Source organism: Denticeps clupeoides, chromosome 1 (assembly GCF_900700375.1).
Source record: "Denticeps clupeoides chromosome 1, fDenClu1.1, whole genome shotgun sequence".
Taxonomy (NCBI): Eukaryota; Metazoa; Chordata; class Actinopteri; order Clupeiformes; family Denticipitidae; genus Denticeps; species Denticeps clupeoides.
Genome location: NC_041707.1, coordinates 30,141,844 through 30,161,032, shown reverse-complemented (window position 1 = coordinate 30,161,032; position 19,189 = coordinate 30,141,844). Strand labels below are relative to the sequence as shown.

At 41.4% G+C, this 19,189-nt stretch overlaps 1 protein-coding gene across 1 annotated transcript; it reads right to left on the bottom strand.

The window, feature by feature from the left end:
• Positions 1 to 218: 218 nt before the first annotated feature.
• Positions 219 to 19,189, bottom strand: pak6 (p21 (RAC1) activated kinase 6). Its single transcript, XM_028999072.1, has 9 exons — positions 18,718 to 19,189; positions 9,752 to 9,977; positions 7,736 to 8,356; positions 5,610 to 6,146; positions 5,112 to 5,245; positions 3,887 to 4,013; positions 3,223 to 3,348; positions 2,500 to 2,634; positions 219 to 1,492 (listed from the first exon to the last, which is right to left on the bottom strand). The coding sequence occupies exons 2-9, from the start codon at positions 9,953 to 9,955 to the stop codon at positions 1,325 to 1,327; spliced, it is 2,052 nt and encodes a 683-aa protein (XP_028854905.1). The 5' UTR covers positions 9,956 to 9,977; positions 18,718 to 19,189; the 3' UTR covers positions 219 to 1,324.

Below are 19,189 nucleotides of genomic sequence, written 5' to 3'. Positions count from 1 at the left end.
TTGACAAGGACACTGTATTTATCAAGAGAATCATAAAACTATTTGGCAATGTATCATATTGTCTTACTACAGAAAAGGTGGCTGTATTTAATGCACAACATACAATATAAAATTTTATGGAGCACTATGCTTAAAAGGATGCATTCTGTGTTGGATAATAAAAAAAGAGAAATGACAGAGAAATGTCCTTGAAGCAGTAAATAATTTACCTCTCCTTATTAAATATGCATAATTTATTGTTTTTTACAAAATTAGAATAATGCATTTCTCTTTGTGAATGTCCTACATACATATGCAACCATGAGATGTATTTTTGAAGGAATAGCCAAAAAAAAAATGTTCAGTGCGTTCTCAGCTGGTGAGATATGAGTAAAGCCGGTGTGCTTTAACAGTATGCAGATCAATGCAGAGAACAGTCTGACGTTTCTCAGTAGCAATATCACACATTCGTACACTTCAGAAAGTCACTCACAGTACAGCAGATGGGATGTCCAAGCACCAACAAAAACAGCACTCACACGTTCCAGTTAAAGTTCAGTTAAATTAAACCATTAGTTTCAGTAGTTCAAACCATTTTATAGTTCAAAGACACCATATGGACTGGTCATATGTTATGTACAGTACTTGTTCACTTTCTACAAACAATGCACAACACTTTTTTTTTGTATGGGGAATAAACAGTCAGGTCCATTTTGTAAGAAACGTTGCAGGATCTGACAGTAAAATAAACTTCTGAATGATTTTCGCTGGCTTGTTTAAGAATGCCACTGAACTAGATGAAAGACATCTTTCATCACGGTCGGTGATGACACACAAGGCGCAACCATTTCTCCATTTTCGTGCATTCCCATTCAAGCTAAAGGTGCTCCATGCAAGTTGTTCACCAACAAAACAAAAAAAGTGTGATTTTCCCTGTGCAGAATCAAGGACACTCTGTGATTTCAAGAGCTCCTTATTTTTACCTACAAAACACAATTATCCATTTATTCATCCTATAAAAAATAATTGTGGCCCATGTCTTAACTGTCATGTAACTGTGGACCATACAGTGTGGATCCCTTCCATAAGAAATACAGATAACTCCTGTCCCTGCCTTTGTCACTCAAAAAGACAAAAATATAGTTCTTGCATGCTGACTACGCACACCTATTAAAGTGCTTGCTCTCGTTTTCCTCAAGATGACATGGTCTTTGACACCTGTAAACCAAGCCCGTCATTCTTCAGCACTTTCCACTGGGTGTGGCATGCCAATGGATGGGAATGCTTTCCCAGGTGGCCTCCCTGCTAGGCGGCTGTGGTAGAAGATCTCTGTGTGGTCTGGACGTCAGCAGTGGGACATGCGCTTGCGGTACTGTTCCACTAGGGGAACCAGGCACTGTGGCGAGCTGCTCTTCAGGAGGAAAGGATGCTCCAGCAGGTCAGTGGCGCTGGCTCTTTCCAGTGGATCGCGGGTTAACATGCGGTCCAAAAAGTCCTTCAGTACAGGGGAGATCTGGGGAAAGAGAAAGGGAATGGCATAAAACACCATAATCCTAAATCTCAACATAGTGGGCCATGTTTTCAAGGCATTATTTAAGATTTTTGTTTTGGAATTTCAATCAGAATTTTGTAATGAGCATGATTCTGAGATGATTATAACAGAAATCACATTTCTGATATCCTGACAAGGGAGGAGGCAGGATGTTGAGCTCTGTGTTGCCCGATTGAATGGTTTTGTGTTTGGGGAAATATTGCTTGTTGAGAACCACTTTTAAAGATGCAGAAACTGATGTAATTCCAGATGATTAAATTAGAACATATTAAGGTAACAAAAATCAGTGAACGTTTGCTTGCAGAAGATCATTCATTTGTTTAGAGTTGAGAGACCAGTCCCCAGTTCTTGGAGTGCACTTTTAGATATCAAAGGTTTCAAATGAAATGAAATGAAATGATTGCCATTTTCACTTTTTTAAATGTATTATTGTGTGGGGGACCTTTAGTCCCATCCTGCACAAGTGTCACTAATCAGTTGTGTCTATTAATTACTTATCAGCTAGTTTTGTGTCTGTTGTAGGTGAATTTTTGGAGGATTTGAAGCAGTTATCTGGTAACACTGTTTGTGCTGCTTTGTGAATTTTGACATCAAGAGGTTGTAAAGGAAGAGGTCTATCATCACCATGTACTCTTCCCATTTAAATATTTGGAGTGACAGAAAAAGCAAACAACAAGGTTAGTTAAAGATGCAGAAACTGATGTAAATCCAGAGGATTATGTTAGTACATATTAATGAAGGGACCACATATGATACATGTCTATTATAGCACTAGGAAAATAGGGCTAAAAAAATAGAGGATCTATGCATCATCATCATCATCATGTGTTACAGTCTGTGTATGAATGTGTATATACATAGAACCTGTACATGACATATACAGCTGACACTGTATTACTGAAATTCTTTTGAGGCTCAGGTTTTTTCCCTACATCAAATATAAACGTATGAACCCATGAATCACTCACCAGTTGAGAGTTGCGGACTGTAGGTGCAGGTTCATCCCGCAATCTCTTCATGGCTGCAACTGGAGTCTCACTGAAGTAAGGAGGCTCTCCATCCACCATTTCTACCACCATGATGCCCAGAGACCAGATATCCACCTATGGCAAACCAAAACAACAGCTCAATGCCATACAACACACACAAACATAACAGGTACTGTTACCCTCTAACGCATTGATTTATTTCTCTTTTGTTGACATTTATTCCACCGGTCAATAGTTTCAGCACACCTACTGATTTCTGGCTTGCATGAGGTAAAATATACACAAATGAAAAATTAGGTCCTTCAAAGCACTGAACTTCTGCTGTGATGGCATCATTTCACATGCTTGACTTCTGTCAACCACCATATTTTAGTCAATGGGGGTGCTTTATAACAGTCCTGACTTCCTATCTTGGCAGCATTTCCTTTGCTCATGTTAATGATCATCTAATGAAGCTGCTTATGATGATGACAAAAGTTAAAGAGTGCCAACTCTGAGATGTCTGATTAATGAAACATTCTTTGTTTTATTCTCTCAAAAAGACTAAAAGCTATGTTTCCTTTGATAGATTCTTCAAGACAGCCTCTGTTATAGTCTTTGTAGCTTCCTAAAGATAGATGTGTTTATCCTATAAACTGGTAGTGTAGCCTGAAAAAGAGAACCACAAATAATAATAATAAATAGGAGGTTGCTCTCTATTACCTCTGTACCATAAGGAGATTTTGAGATGACCTCAGGAGCCATCCAGTATGGTGTCCCCACTAATGACTTCCTTTTGGGAATGTCTTTGCTGATCTGGGCACAAAACCCAAAATCTGATAGCTTGATCTTGAAAGGGAGTCAAATTAATAAACACAGAGTTAGTACAAAATTATAGCATATAAAACATCGAAAACAGAAGCAAATGTCTGACTAATGTGCTAGGTTTTTTCTTCTTGGTTTCAGAGAAGTTTCAAAAACTACTTTTGTAGCAAGGGGAGAGAGTAGACATGTCACCAACCCAAGTGTCACAGCAACACTGCCGGATGCAGCAGTCAGAGCACATACTTGCTAGGCAGTGGAAGGCCTAGCATGTAAGGAAACGAACCCATAATCAGAAGGTTGTAGGTTCGAATCCTGAACCGCCAAGGTGACAGTGAGCAAAGTACAGTCCCCACACACTGCTCCCCAGGCGCCTTTCATGGCTGCCCACTGCTCACCAAGGATGACGTGTTAAATGCAGATGACACATGTTAAGCTTGCTGAGACAATGATTGTCTTTTTTTCTTTTACTTTCTCAGAACGCGTTGTTTCATCACACTCTCTCAGTGATGCTTTAGTGTTTATGCTGGTGAGTGGTGAGAATTGCATTGCATTAGTTGCTCACCCTTCCATCTAGGGTAAGCAGAATGGAGTCACTCTTGATGTCCCTGTGAATCACCCCCTGGGAGTGCAAATAGGCCAGGGCTTGGAGAACAGCTTCACACACAGTAGCTATCTGCTCCTCTGTCAGCCTAAGGAGACATAAGATCACAAGCACAGGATAATTCATAAATTACAAAAGTAATTTACACAGAACGCATTCATTCAGACATTGTCCTCAAATCAGACTAAACTCTGGTGGGATCAGAACTATATCAATGAGTATTAAAAGTATATTTACACTGTAATTGTATATAATTGGTTTATTGTGTGCTAAGTGCGGTATTTAGTTTTAGAGCAGTATTTCCATTATGAGGCTTTCAGAATGAACACAGACAGATGAAAAAGAATTTTGGTGGAGTGTCCTCAACACCTAATACTAAAATAAAATAAAATCTACATTCAAAACATAATAAGTAGGCCACAGATTAATTTAACTGTGGGGAATAGTGGGCCCACAATCTTTTAGGCAATATCTAATAAGGGCACATTAAAGAAAGGGAGAATTGTCATGTATTAATTTCTGTAGTGGATTTGCCAGTAGTACCTTAATTATTTAAAAAAGTGGTATCTTCATCGTCCATATACATTAAGAATGACTGTGACTGAACACAACAGTCTGTACAAAACTGGATTTGGCCTGTGCTGACCTGTCAGGGGAATGAAATCCATCGCCCTCAATATGATCTTCCCTGATACTTGACTCTTTGGTCAGAACCTGTCTCTGTCATAAGAGCCAGCGCTTGCCCTGCATCTTAAAGAAGGAGTGAAGGGAAGAGTTGACATACGCAACACTGCCAAAGCTATTTACTTTCTGGACTGGGCCTGACTGAGCTGTTTTTATATGGGTGGTAACGAGAACCATCAGACTGATTATTTCAAAAGCAGGATTTCAATTCGCTCTCGTTTTACATAAAAATATTTTTAAATCAAGAACTGTGACCTGTCAGTGAGAGAATGTGTTGACCCTACTGCTGCACTGCCCCCCTGTGGCCACAAGGAAGAACTCAGAAAGCATGTGCGCTATGAATGGTTTTTGATGATGGGTGCCACACAACCCTTGCACAAAGAAGATAAGATAATAAGGTTTTGGCAGAAATATCAACCTTGATGCACCCAACAAGCAGAAACAGTCTATGTGACTCATGTATGAAAATGGTGTGTGAGCCCATGTGTTGAGTATGCAGTACCTGGTTTCAGAGACAATGTTGGTTAAAGCTCCTCCCTGAAGGTACTCCATTATGACCCAGAGCTCCTCCTCTACCAGGGCACTTTTGAACATCTGCACCACGTTCCTATGTTGGTAATCCCTCATGATGACCACCTTAACACGCCAGGAGCAAGAGATTTCAGCCATATTTATGTATTTGAGAATGCTTAAGAATGAGGCACTAAGCCTTTAGAAGTTGTTTACCATTTTGATTTTCATTTAGGATTGCGTTATTGTTATTGTTGTTATTAGTGACTGTATGAAGCATCTCAGCCATTGTGTTCTATAGACTGCAGACCTGGTGTTATTTAGCCTAGACTGTAATGTGTCTGGTAATATTCTACAGTTCCCATTAAGTATTGCACTAAATTCTAAATACAAAACAAGTTAAAACATAGATTTTGTAACTAGATGGAAATAGTATTGCACTAGAGTGAAGTGATTAAACATATATGTAGCTGGCAGTGTCCTAATTTACCTCATTAAACAGAAGCTCACGCCGCTGCTGCCTCCGAAGGTCCATCATTTTAACAGCCACCTGCCGGCCACTGTGTTTCTCCCGAGCAATGCACACCACACCAGTGGATCCCTCGCCAATCTTCATAAAGTTGTCCAAGTACGACCGTGGATCCCCTTTGTCAACTACCATCTGCAGGGCAGCCTTAAACTGCTCATGGGTCACCTTTGGCGGGTCGGGAGGTGGCCTTGGAGAAGGGTACAGAGGGGGCCTGAAAGCCGGCGAGCAGGTCCCTTGCGGACTGGTGGCCAAGGAGCCAGTTGGCGAGGGCCTAGGCTGGGATGGACTGTCTTGCCTGGGAAAGAAGCCCGGGTTGGTGCTGGCTGAGTGGCGCAGGAATGGCTCCGGTCCGTTAGGCCTCAGGCTAATATTAGGGGACAGGCCGATGGTATAGCTGCAGGACGAGCGCACCGTCTGGTGAGGCCGGACGCCACTTACCAGGGGGCTGCTGGTCCCACTGGCAAAGAAGCCAGACTGGTGTCTCATGAGTGCGTCGGTCTGTAAATTAAATTACATTTTACTAGCTAAAATCAAGATATGAATTACCCTGTTTCTGTAGTAAGGATAATTATTATTAATGTTATGAAAGGTAAAAACAGCCAAAAATATGTTAAACTGTTTATATTCCCATGCAGGGCACAATTATTTTAACTGCAGTGCTACACAATAAGTCTGTGAATTGACACTACTGTAAGGTCAAAGGCATCCTGAGGATAAATAGATTATAAATAGATTATGAGTGCATGATTATTTCTGTCACCCAAAACACACTCTATTTTGTGTTTTTTGTTGGCTTGTTTAAAATGAGAGGAATCAGATCATTGACAGTTCTTGCTAGTTCCCTATTCTAGATTAATTGGGCAGTGATGATGTTTCAGCCATTGGTTGGTCTTATATTGGTCCACATCATCCTCATCTACTCTTGTGGGGTATTACCCATGCATTTGTTTGCTGTTGGGAGTGGTGTTTTGCCTTTTGATCATTTTCAGGTTGAAGTGTTTCATGGAGGATCTCTCCTGAACATTGTAATTTGGCTAGCTACAGAATACTTTTTTTGTAAGATTTTTAAGAGGCATTTATTTCTGGCATTAAGGTAGGTGTCTAGGCCTGTTGTTACTTTCTAGGCTGTTTCTAGTAGGCTTCTAGTCCACATTTGATTTTGGGTGGTGCATCCTTTGTATTTGTACTAGGTCCTGGATGTTTTAGGTAGTGATAATGTTTTTTTTTTATTCTTATTTATAAAGTTAGGCCGTGCAGAGATATATACCATAATACCTCTTTGTACCTAAGGAGTGAGCTACTGTATGGTCAAGTCTGCCCTCAGTCATGCCTGAGCAGAAATAATGCTGTTTAAAAACAGCAAACACAACAATGGCTTTCCCATTCACTTTCCTTTCCGTTTATCCGTTTATCATACAGAGTCGTGAAGATGAACTAATATTCATAGATAGAAGCAACAATACAGCCACTGATCCTAGGCAGGGATCTCATGCGCATGGCAGAAACACTGAATGTCCCACAAATCCAAGAGATTCAGCACAAGCTTAAGATGCTGCTAAAATAACATATTAACATTTGTCAAGGTGCCATGGCCCTGGACACTTAAATCAAACTTTATCACCACGAAACCAACAGCTTTAATGGAGCTATCATTAGCAGCTACACTAGGAAGCAGCTTAAGTGCCCTACCGCCTAAAGTGCTCTGTGCTAACACCATCTACAGGCATCTAGCAGAAACCAGTAACACTGGTCAGCACATTACACCCCCACTCAGCATAATGTTCTTGCATAATCTAAGGCCGTAAGATATTTTGTAATGGTATTTTCTAAGTGCATATATCATGGGATGTTAGGTTAAACTGTAATTTAATCTGTAATGTAACTGTTCAAATGAAACAAAATAATTAATCATTTGGCAAATTAATCATAAATGAAATAAAGTGAACTTGGTCAACACTCAGTTTAATTAAACTGACACAAATGGACTTTATACAGTGTATCTGGGTGTTCTGATTACCCAGTAAAGCAGCTGTGCTCATTCCCTCACTGGCATAAAATCTGCAGTTTGAAGTAAAACAAAGGAGCACCTTCAGGTCATAGGAGGAGTACGGTCTCCCTGGGCTATTCTGTGATTGAACAAGCAGCCTGTCATTGGTCCGTAGGTCGGGCGTATGTTCTCCTGGTTCCCCTGGTGGTGGTGGTGGTGGTGGTAGTGGTGGCTGGAAGGGCACAGCTGGGGTGTAGAAGCATGTGATAGGTCTGTGACCAGGGGGCACTATCATCCTGAGTGGCAAATGTCTCCTTTCCATCATCCTGTCTGGGGGACCGGGCACAGGGATGGGTGGTGGTGGCACAGGCGGAGGACCCTCCAGTGATGACACACTGACCTCATAGGTGGACTTTGCCCTGGGGAGCACCCCATTGGGCTGGAGGGGGGGGCACTTTTTCATACCCAGATAAGGGGTGCTGCTCTCGCTCTGCACCCGGTCTTGCCAGTCTGGTGTCTGATAATCATGCGCCAAATCCTCATATTGGTACGTCTCACCCTCGTTCACCTCACCCAGGCGGCCCAAAGACTGTGCACGCTTTCTGGCTGAGGGACTGCTCTTACGCAGTGAGTTGGAGCTGGTGACGGAGAGCCTGCTCATGTCAGACAGCATCGCAGAGATATAGTCGCCATGGCCGATGAAACTCCCACGCACTATCGTCTGAAACAAACAAATAAAAGAAAATAAAAAAACACAATGAATATCACATGCAGACGGTCTTTGACATCTTAATGAAAACAAGCCTTTAGACAAGCTTTTCTGGTTTTTGAGATAAGACGCTTCAAATCGCTGCTTCTTAAAATGATGCTATTTTGAGAAATCTGTCTGGTCATGTGACACTTTAAATGCAGCCATGAGTCAGTCTGCACCCTTTCACATCTGTCCTAAATGATTCTAATTCAGCGCTGACAGAACTATGGTGTTCATAAATACCAGTATGTGCACAGTGAGCTGGCAAGTCACAGTTATCTTATCTCTTACTGAACAATTCAATTACCCATGTAGAAATGGTGAACTGATACAGAATTCAAACTTCGAAATATATTCAAAAATATTTCAATGTTTTAAAAGAGGCAAAGATGCAGAGGGATTTTGGATCACGCTTTTTCTTAATGCCCTACACAACTTTCCTACCTAAACCTTCCATAGAATGTTGTTCTCATGGAATGTGTCACTTTGTATAATCTCAGTTTATCATGCACTGTAAATGTTAACTATGCCATCACGACCTGCCTGGTTCAACTTTATTCACCAACAGAACTAAAACTCTTTACCTATTTTTATGTCTGTGTCCATATAGCCATTAGAGCTCTTTATTGCTTGCTAGTGTTCACCTTTGCTGCTCCTGCAGTTTTATGCCACATCCTGACGTTGGTGGGCATGAACCGCGGATTGTTATTAATTGCCAGCGTGAAGTAATAAATCTTGTGGTCCTCTGAGGACCCACGTTGTAGAGACAGCATACACAGCAGGGTCGTTAGCTCACTCCGGTGATAGATACGAAAGCCATATGACAGGAGGAAGCGCAGAAAAAAAAGAACGTGTTGTTCTCAAAGCAGAAACCTGATTAAGGGGACATGATAGAAGTAATGAAAACCCTTCTCTAACAATGCTCTATGTGTGCTGTCTCGCTACACTGCAATATTTTTGCCCAAAAAAAAAAAAAGGTTTTCACTGCCTTTAGATGATAAGGCATAATAAAGAGGTTTTGCTGAGTACTACATGACCTGTAAGGACACGTTGCATTTTGCATTCTATAAATTATCAGAATAAAATGCAGCATGTGTATATTAAGCAACTTCGAGTACTCAGGTAAAAAGATGCTACAGCCAGTCAGTCAATTTAATTAGTAACTTAATTAAGCAGTTGACGTAATAAACTATAAGCTCCATATCTGACCTTACTAACCAACAAGGCAAGAGCCTAACCAGAAGCATTTAATGTGAGTTTATGTAGGTAGTTTTCATCACTTCGTTCCAGTTTGACATATAAGATTATAATACATAAAAATCGCTATAATAATTGTCATGTGTGATGAACATGTTCTTCACTCACCTTCTTTGGTTTGAGCTCTACAGGCGTTATCCTGGAGGGGTCAACCACTGGCTTGGGTCGCCGCAGGTTGTCTATGATGCTCTGCCATTGGGTGGGCAGGCCCACGAAGCAGCCACGCTTTGCATCAAAAGAGGTGTGCACCCGATGCTCAAAGTTTTTCGGTGCCGATATTTCCGGCCTCTTCTTTTTTTTCTTGCGAAACATTCTCAGCTCTTAGAGTAAGGACCTGTCGACAGAAAGTGCATGCTATTTTAAGTAATGAGAAGACACAAAGGTACATTTGCTGTATGTGTACAAAAATAGCAGATACATTAATGACTCGTAGTCAAACTTCAGTTCTTATTCACATTTCACATTCACTGCAATTTATCCCAAAGATGAATTACCATCTCCAAGGTGCCATTTGAGGATGTACCACTGGCATTTTCTCTATAAATGATGCAGAAGTAGGTCTGCCAAGTTTATGCCCCAAGTATGCTGTCTGTGAGTCAGAGTAGAGGTTGAAATGAAGGAGATCTGGCCAGTTAATGGCTTATTCATCATCCTTGCCCTTTCACAGTCAATCCAAGCATACAGAACCCACTCTAGTCAAGGCCTGGGGGTTAACAGTGCATTGGTTAAAGAAAAACCTCATATGTGTTTTATGAGAGCACTGTGGCTTTTATTCAATGGCTTCCAGGAAAATTAGCCCTTTAGTCCCTTTTTAACTACATTACTCGCACTGTTTGTTAACTGCCAGAGGATATTGACTGACCTTATATTCTTTAGCCCTGTGGCTGGATTTTTCATATTTTAATTTGCTGTACAAACATAAACAGAGACTTTTCTGGTGTTTTGAAGCTCCAACTTGAAACCTTATTTAACCCAATGGAATATTCTTATCAATATTCTCATGACAGAACAAATACTTAATACATGAACAGGATTTGGAGCGGGCAGTGCCTCAAGATGATGGACGATGCCAAGAAAGCTTTGCAAGAAGGAGGAGGCACTGAATAAATGACAAGTAACTACTGTACATATGCTCTCGCTCTGCCCTACTCTCTGTCAGGCCATCAGGCGCTCTACATCCATCAGTAATGAACACAGATATGAGCCAACTCTCTTACTGAGCTCACAAGGGCCAGCGACTCTGTGACCTCTCAGTCACATAAGAGACAAAAACGTCCCATTCGACCATCAACCAAAAGTTCTGTTCATCCTAACCTGACTCATTAATACCGGAGGCCTGGGGAGAGAGATCAAAAGTGATAAAGGGGGTCTACACACAGACACACACACACACACACACAAATTCACACCCCTACACCCTCCAACTCGCAACCTCTGAAAGGATAATTCAATCCATGGGCTAATCTGTGTTGCATAAGGGTATCACTCAGTGAACCGCTTGTGTGCCAGGCGATGGAGGAACATTATTGCTCCAGACAAGAACTGTTTGGCATGAGGAGCTTGTGTCTGCAAGATAAAACAGTGGTTGATGTGGTCACATACTCAAAGCGAGCTGAGAGAATGCTATCAGGGTGAGAAAAGTGACACGTAGGGAAATTCTCCCAAATCTCTAAGAAGAATAGCAGTAGCTGTGGACCTTCTGTGTTCAATTTTTGCATTAAAATCTTTGTACCTGCATTTATTTGTAAACACATATGCTGTGCAACCCTCGTTCTGCCTGAGAAACCACACTGGGAGAACATCGCCTTCCTCTGTTCACCATAGCACTTGTTGGGTCATTTGATCCATGCCGACCCACTTACCAGCTAAGTGCTGCAGGACGAAGCAGCCGTGGAAAATGCAACTCAACACCCCCCCAGAGCAGATTTCATCACAGGAAATCGAATGGTTATGTCATCCCTGTGTAATGCACTGTTGGCTCTCATCGTCTGGCCAAACATTTACACACATGCCTTTTTTGTTTGTCCTGCTCAAGCAGATCAATCAATATTTACTGGGGAATGAAATGTAAGCTTCTCTTCCCCCAGGGGCAATAAAAGTGATATGGTGCACTACTGGCAATGCCATCTCTGCATTTCACGACTCTGCATCACACTCCCAACAAAAAATACTAAAAGAGCAAACACAGAAAAACCATAAGCATCTCTTCCTACACCTTACAGTTCACCTCATGCACACCCTTCCAAACACAATTATTAGCCAAAAATCTGCTCCACACTTTTCTACAGCTTTTGTGAATAACCACTATTATATACTGCTTCCAGTGTTCATAATGCTATATATTCTTAACACCTTGGTTCTCCAACTGTGGTGAACATACATTTTGTAGTGGTACGCCAAGACATGCTGCATGTTTCAATTAGTGTAATTGTTATGCTTCACATTCTAAATGTATTACTGCTAATGTCTTCACTCACATTTTTGGCAGTGGAAAAAATATTAGGAATAAAAAATATTAGGAATAAAATTGCAGCCTGTGTTAACTAGAATAATAGGCATAAACTACTGTATTTTAATGTTGGGTGTAATAAAAAGGTAAGTGGAAACCTAGTAGTTTGTGGAGGTTGTACTCATTATGAAACGTTTCCATAATCTGTGTTACTGTCTTTTTGGGTTTTAATATTTTTCACTTAAAGCTTTACATCTCACAGTGCAACTTTTTGTCAGTAAATTCTGAGACAATCCACCAGGAGCCACACATGTGGTCATAATTGACATCATAGCTGGAACTTTGCAGCCATCCAGCTCCTAGATGACTTGTATTACTAGTGCCATTCCAGCCTACTCTTACTCTGATCGTAAGCAAACTCTAAACTGAATTACAGAAAAGTGATCATCTTATGTTGTAACAATATGTACATTGCAATTCAGTTTAGAGGGAGAAACATGATTGAGATAATGCAAAGTCAAAATTGAGAAAGGTCAGTGGTTCAAGACACTTAATCCAAAACAAAAGGTCCATGGGATTGTACCTGTAACTATTGGTTTTAAGGGTGTCTTACAAATCCCATAATTGTAAATAAATGCCAAGCATCCAGGTCTTTAAGAGCTTCAATCATTTGTGTAAGATCTTCTTTTGTTAAAGTGAAGTCTATCAGATCCTCATTATGCTATTAATATAGGTCATGTAGGTGCCCTATAAATAAGGGTAAAGGCCTCTGGATGCCATATAGATGAGATTGGAAAGGTGACCAGGTCACCATTGTTCCTGTACACCATTTCAAACAGCCCCTTTCTCTCAGTAGTTACACCATGCATAACCCATAGAAGCTGGCAGGGCTAAAATTAACACAGTTCCCTCTCAGCACTGGCTCACCACGATCAGTGCTGTGTGTGTGCCCATGAGACAACCCCCCTTCCAGTCCAGCACCACCACCCCTCACCCACCTTCAATCCCTGCCTGCGGGTGTGTGTAGGAGAGCAATGAGGAAGCAGGAGAAATTAACCTCCAACTCACATTTATATCACACTGTGTCTGGATAGAGCCTGTCCTGTGTGGGAGGGGAAGGTGGGTGGGGGAGAGTGACAGAAAGAGGGTCTGGGTGGGGGGGTGTACATGAATAAAACTGCTGCAATGACAGTGGCAATGAGTATATTTGTTTGTAAGGTCAGTTGTAGCATAACAGATGAAGCTGGCTGTAGCCCAGGCCCTACTCTCAGACAGTGTTTTCTGGTTCGTGCTGGATTTGTGTCAGATCGGGAAGTATGGGTGGGTGCCACGGGCTAATCCGCTTGTTTTTGTCAATGTGGGAATAAGCATAATCCCAGCCAAATTACGCACCCAGATTTATATCGGTATCAGAGATCCCCATCAGTAGGCTCCTTACAGCTTGTTTTGGCCACTGCAGTGCGCTGGCATGGCCATCGGCCGGAGATTGCTCTCCTGTCAGCTTCATTACTGTGACCGGTTTGCCCTTTGAGTGTAATGAGACTGCAGTGCCTCTTAAAGAGGTGGAGAGAGGGAGGTATCATTCTTGAACACGTATATTTACTGAGCAATGATGAAAATATAATCATGTGTGATCCACCGGATTCACAACAGTCTTCTTTGTTATCTGGATATAATGGGGTAAGTTAGATATGGGACTGTCAATTTCTTAAACATATTTGATTAATAGCGCAAATTGTCATGAATACATTGTGTATTTAAGGAGCACACCACCATGGCAACTATATTTAAGAAGATTAATGAAGATAATTCAGTTTGAAATTCAGATTTCAGTTTGATCAATCATGTAGTGATTGTCCTTGTGAAACACTGCAGCACAGCACATGGTGACACAACAAAATATGTCCTCTGCTTTTAATCCATCACCCTTAGTGAGCAGTGGGCAGCCATTAAAGGCGCCTGGGAAGCAGTGTGTGGGGATGGTACTTTTGCTCAGTGGAACCTTTTTTAAAATGCACAACCTCATAACAGAAGGTTTACTTTAAATATACTTTACAGATAATAATGAATTCTGTTTCCTGTCACTGAAGATGTTTTTTTTATCATTGCTTAAACAAGACGTCTGTGAGAATCTTAGGAATATGAATATTGAATGGTGTTTTGTTCTGTGACTTGTGTCTAAAAATCATAGTATTGGGGGTGAATAAATAACATATTGTTCTGGGAACTACAAATATGCAACCAGTTGATTATATTCTAATTAGAAAGGTGCAAGCACATGTCACTTTGTGCTAACCTATTCTGAATAACAGAATATGATATGTGATATCCCTATTCCTAATTTCATCTTCATTTCATTTCACTAGTTTAGTGCCGTCTCATTGTTGTCTACATGTTTTTGTGAAATGTTATTCTTGCGCCCCATGTTTATTCTTGTGTCCCATGTTTGCACTTTATGTAGCCCGGTGTCGCACACATGCACTTTATGTCAGTATGGAACTTTGTTTAAAATGTTAAATGTAGCACCTGGTTATGGAGAAACTTTATTTGTTTCACTAAGTAATATCTAATATGCATGTAGCTGAGATTACAATAGACCTTTAAAAACCACATCTATTCTCTTTTCTTTGTGGAAAATAAGGGGAATTATAGCATATGTTTTTTTTTTCTTTACGATTACATATCTGTGAGAAACACAGCAATGTTGCATTATGGACAGTCAGGAAGGTCTCAGGTTCAAATCACACTTATTAACATTGACACCTTGCTCCAGGGGGACTGTCTCATTACATAAGGGCATCTGATAAATTTTCATTACATGTAACTGTTGCATTTGTCGTTTTACTAGGGGGTTTTGATGTAATTTTTTTGTACTCCACACAGAGCCACTCTAAGCCCTGCCTTTTTGTCTAACTTACTATATGTGTAAACCCAGCCAAAAATGTAATTTGCTTTGCATTGGTATTTCCTTTATATGGTCCTGTCTGATGGAGCCCATTGCGCTTGCTATTGCAGTAGCACTTGTGCAGTCAAAATACACTACCAAAGAGAACACTTCAAACCAATAAGTTGTAATAAAATTGTTTGAGTGAAATTTTGTCCTTTGGTCCTGAATTATAAAGAGCTCTTCTACTGGTCTGGAGATTCAGCATAAGAGTCAGAGGTTTCACTCTGGTGTGCATTAACCTACATACAGTGGCCCCATTGAAAACCTGTGGGGTTAACTGAAGAGAAGCGAGAGCGGATCTAGGACCCCTGATGAACTGAAGAGACTCTATGAAGAGGAATGGCCTCAAATGCCCTGCTCTGTCTTTTCCAACCTTATTAAATGTTATAGGAGAAGACTTGGTTCTGTTGTACTGCCAAGAGGAGGTTCTACCAAGTATTCAATGCAGAAGTGTCAATTATTGAGGTACATGTGTATATGTTAAAACATTTATAATTATTTCTTGATGAGGGATGAGACATAGCAGATTTACTTTTTTTCAGCATTTGTTAATTTAAAAGAATTCTTAATCATTACAAGTGGCGCCAAGAATTCCGAAGGGCACTGCCAATCCCAAGTCAGAGGTTATTTGACTTTGACACAGATGTGTATATGTGGAAATAATTTGAATATTTAATCCTCATATTCTGTCTATTCGTATTCAGATGACCTTCCATTATTGTGTTTCAAATGTCTGAATTATTGCAGCCTCATCTAATGTTTCATCCTGTTAAATAAGCCAAAAAGTGACATGCTTCCTCAGTAGTTTGGCCCACTGTCCTAATGAAAAGAAGGTCAAAAGGTATTCAGCACAACACAACCTTTATTCTGGCATTTTAGCGAACATAGGGGGGGCATGAATACATTTTGTTGCAGACAACAGATAACACAGGCAGTGTCTAAAACCTTTTTATGATTAATTTTTTTTTCTATACCAGTTATCCCATATGGTTATTGCAGCTCCAAAAAAGACTTAATGAGATTTATTTTACTTTATGTTAGTATATGTTGCTTAACCATGAATATGTTCCAAATGACCACTGTTATGGGGTTGAACAACTGGAGATCCAATATGACAACACACAGGAACTCAAATCATGTTGATTTAATTATCCTAATGCTGCAATTTTTGTCTCCTTCTGAATTGGCCCAAATGTTCATTTGTTTGAATGTTTTATTCAAGCCTGTTGCCATGCCCCCAGATCTCCAGACCAACTCCCTTTTACTCCCTCCATGGTCTTGATAAGTCTCCCTTTTTTTTAGTTCTGGTGTAACCCTGGTATCAATGTAACTTGCACATGAATCTGCCTTGCATTTTGGGTTGATTGGCACTTGTGTCTTTTTATGTTGATAGTTTGTTAACAGGCAAATGTTGATGTGCATGACACCAACAAAGAAGCGTCTTTCTAAGTTTATTTGAATACTGCTTCATTTTAAGATGCCCCTTGTGTCAACCTGTTCACTTATTTGCAGATGCAAATGCCTTCTCTAATTGATCTTATAAGACTGGCTAAACAAGCTGTCATGGGCATAACTTAATGAAGTGCTGTCTTGCTAGATTTTATTTTTGACCATTCTTTCCAATCAGTGCTGGATCGCAGTTTCTGTTCTAAAAAGATGTTCTCCTTTCTTAGGGAAACAACTGCTGAATAGGCCACCAAGGCAGCACAATGTGAACATAAACACTGAGACAGTGGGACCAAATTAGCACAGACAATTTAGGGAGACCTCAAAGGATTTGATCCTTACTGCAAGTCTTCAGCAGTCCACTTGTTTCTCACTATAGCAATTTCCCTAAACCTAGGCAATTTTAGGCAGCATGTTGAACGTGGTTTAGAACTAACTGAAATGTTTGCCTGATAGTTCTTAAAGTTTCTCTGGACAGAAAGGTCCCTTATTTCCTTTATTGTCTCACTGAGCCTCAAAAACCCTGCATTAGTCCCATTTTATCTTTTTTTACTCTCTGTTTGCCACTGTTAGCTCTTAATGCATGCTTTCTCTTTTGAATGGCGTGGGGAATATCTATTTCTCGCTCTCTCCCCCATGCATCCCTGCAACTGCTTAGTGTCGTGTGGGACTTCTGACTGAAACAGCTGTGCTAGGATCTGTGTCACCGTATCTGGCCTTAAACAAGATGTGTCATTTGTCAGGGGGTGACAGTGGCATTGACGTGGCTAAATCGGGGAAGTGGACCGTAAAGCATGGCCACTGATGCTCTGAGGGCAGGAGTGACATCGGTGCGTTGTGTGATGCTTCACTTGCTTGTACCACACATGCCACGCCCCCTCACCCACATAATTCCATATGCTGCGAGTTTAAATCTTAAGCGGCATTATTTACCTGGTCCATTTGTCCAGAATCTCCATATTTCTTCCTATGACCTGACACACCTTATTCTTGCCAAGAGCTCTGTACTTGTTGTTGGAGAGGTTGTCAGTGACTGATGGATTACTTTGCATGTGTGATTGCTTCCAATGAGTGATAGAATGCCCAGAACACAGTCCATTTGTCAATTAATCTGGAGTGAGGACAGGGAAGTCCATTCGGCCTGAGCGTCAAGAGTCTTGTCACGGCGGGCAAATTAGATTTTAGAAGCACAAGCGGACAGTAACATGTTCACGGAAGTCCCAGAGGAGACCTGTGTCTGATGTTTTGAACTGCTTCAACAGCCTGGCAGGCAAAGGGTGCTCTAGAATGTCTCATCCTGACTCTAGGATTACACTCTTTATGATAATTGTCCAAAATACAGGACTTGTAATGACTTTCATTTTCAGTGTGTATCTTAAATACATGAGTCAACCCTGGAACCTATAAACTATTCAGAAACTTCTTCCCACCATGGTTTATTTCAGTGTGGAAATGGATGCATGAAGTATCCTACAATTTGGCAGCCATCGAGCACTGAACTGTCAGCACATTTCTGAATATTGAGTTGAACCGAAGCTCAACCCCAGTGTCTCATTATAGATAAACTTGTGCATGCATGCAGGGACCAGAAAAGACAGAAAGGGCTTCTTTTTTACCTTAAAGAATCTGTTTCTCTCCCTGAGATGAGTCAACGTCCCTCAACCTCAATCTACAGCTTTAATAAGCATCTGGTTATTCCTGGCTCAGTTTCACGTCTGATAAGATCAAACACATGCACATACACATACACATACAAGCATTCACAGAGGAAATATGCCATACCTATGGCAACAGCCCTAACTGCCCCAGTTCCTGTGGGCTGAATCTGCAGTGAGCTATTATTTTATGTACAATTCATTAACCCAAATATGCCTATCACAGACTCTGCTGTGGCCCAGCAAATAAAGGTAAAATGGAGAGAATATGAGGATATGAGAGGATAGAGGATATGTGCAGAAGGTGAAATCTCCACCAGTCTGAAATCCATCCTGTCGTTCTCTTACTCCCCCTCTCATCCTCGTTACCAGCTGAATGTGCTGCATTCTCTCTCTCTCACTGACTGACTGCATACCTTCTGATGCTGTACTCTACCCAGCTCCTCATCCTTGAAGCCACTCTTTTCTTTTACATCCCTCTTTGTCCTACCCCTACCCAGAAACCCTATTGTTATCTGGGAGGTTTGAGGTGGAGCTGCTTGTCAGGAAGGGTGAATAAAATGCAAAGCCATCTTACCTTGCGGAGTCGTAGAGAGATGAGGGTGAAGAGACAGGAAGCCTCTCCTCCGTGTGGGGCTTCAGCGAGGAAGGATTGCACACACACTCAAGCTCACACAGAGAGATGAGGAGGGCTGGATCTCAGGCAGCCTGGACCTGCAGGCTGCTGCTTGTCTGGGGGAGCGTGCTGCGTTCCACCCTCCAGGCAGCCCTCTGCTCGCCCATCTCAGAGCCTCTTTGTTGTGGAGGAGGAGGAGGAGGATGATGATGATGATGGTGGTGGTTTGCTCGGCCGCGCGCAGCTGTCTGCTCGCCCTGCCAGCGTCCCCGGCGCCTGGCAACGCAGGCTAGGGAGGGAGAGTGACAAATCCATGCCAGAGAGGTGAAGCATCCAGGTTTGATGTGTCTGTCAGGGGCTGAATGAGAACGGTGTCACCCTTCCTCTCCTTCGTTCTCTCTCACTCTCATGCCGATTATACACTGCCTCCCCC

Excerpts from the sequence above, each read along its gene's own strand:
- pak6 (XM_028999072.1), bottom strand. The coding sequence starts at position 9,955 with ATGTTTCGCAAGAAAAAAAAGAAGAGGCCGGAAATATCGGCACCGAAA. Across the intron at positions 6,147-7,735 it reads ACTCCTCCTATGACCTGAAG|ACCGACGCACTCATGAGACA; the intron begins GTGCTCCTTTGT and ends TTTAATTTACAG. Across the intron at positions 4,014-5,111 it reads AACATTGTCTCTGAAACCAG|GCTGACAGAGGAGCAGATAG; the intron begins GTACTGCATACT and ends ATGTCTCCTTAG.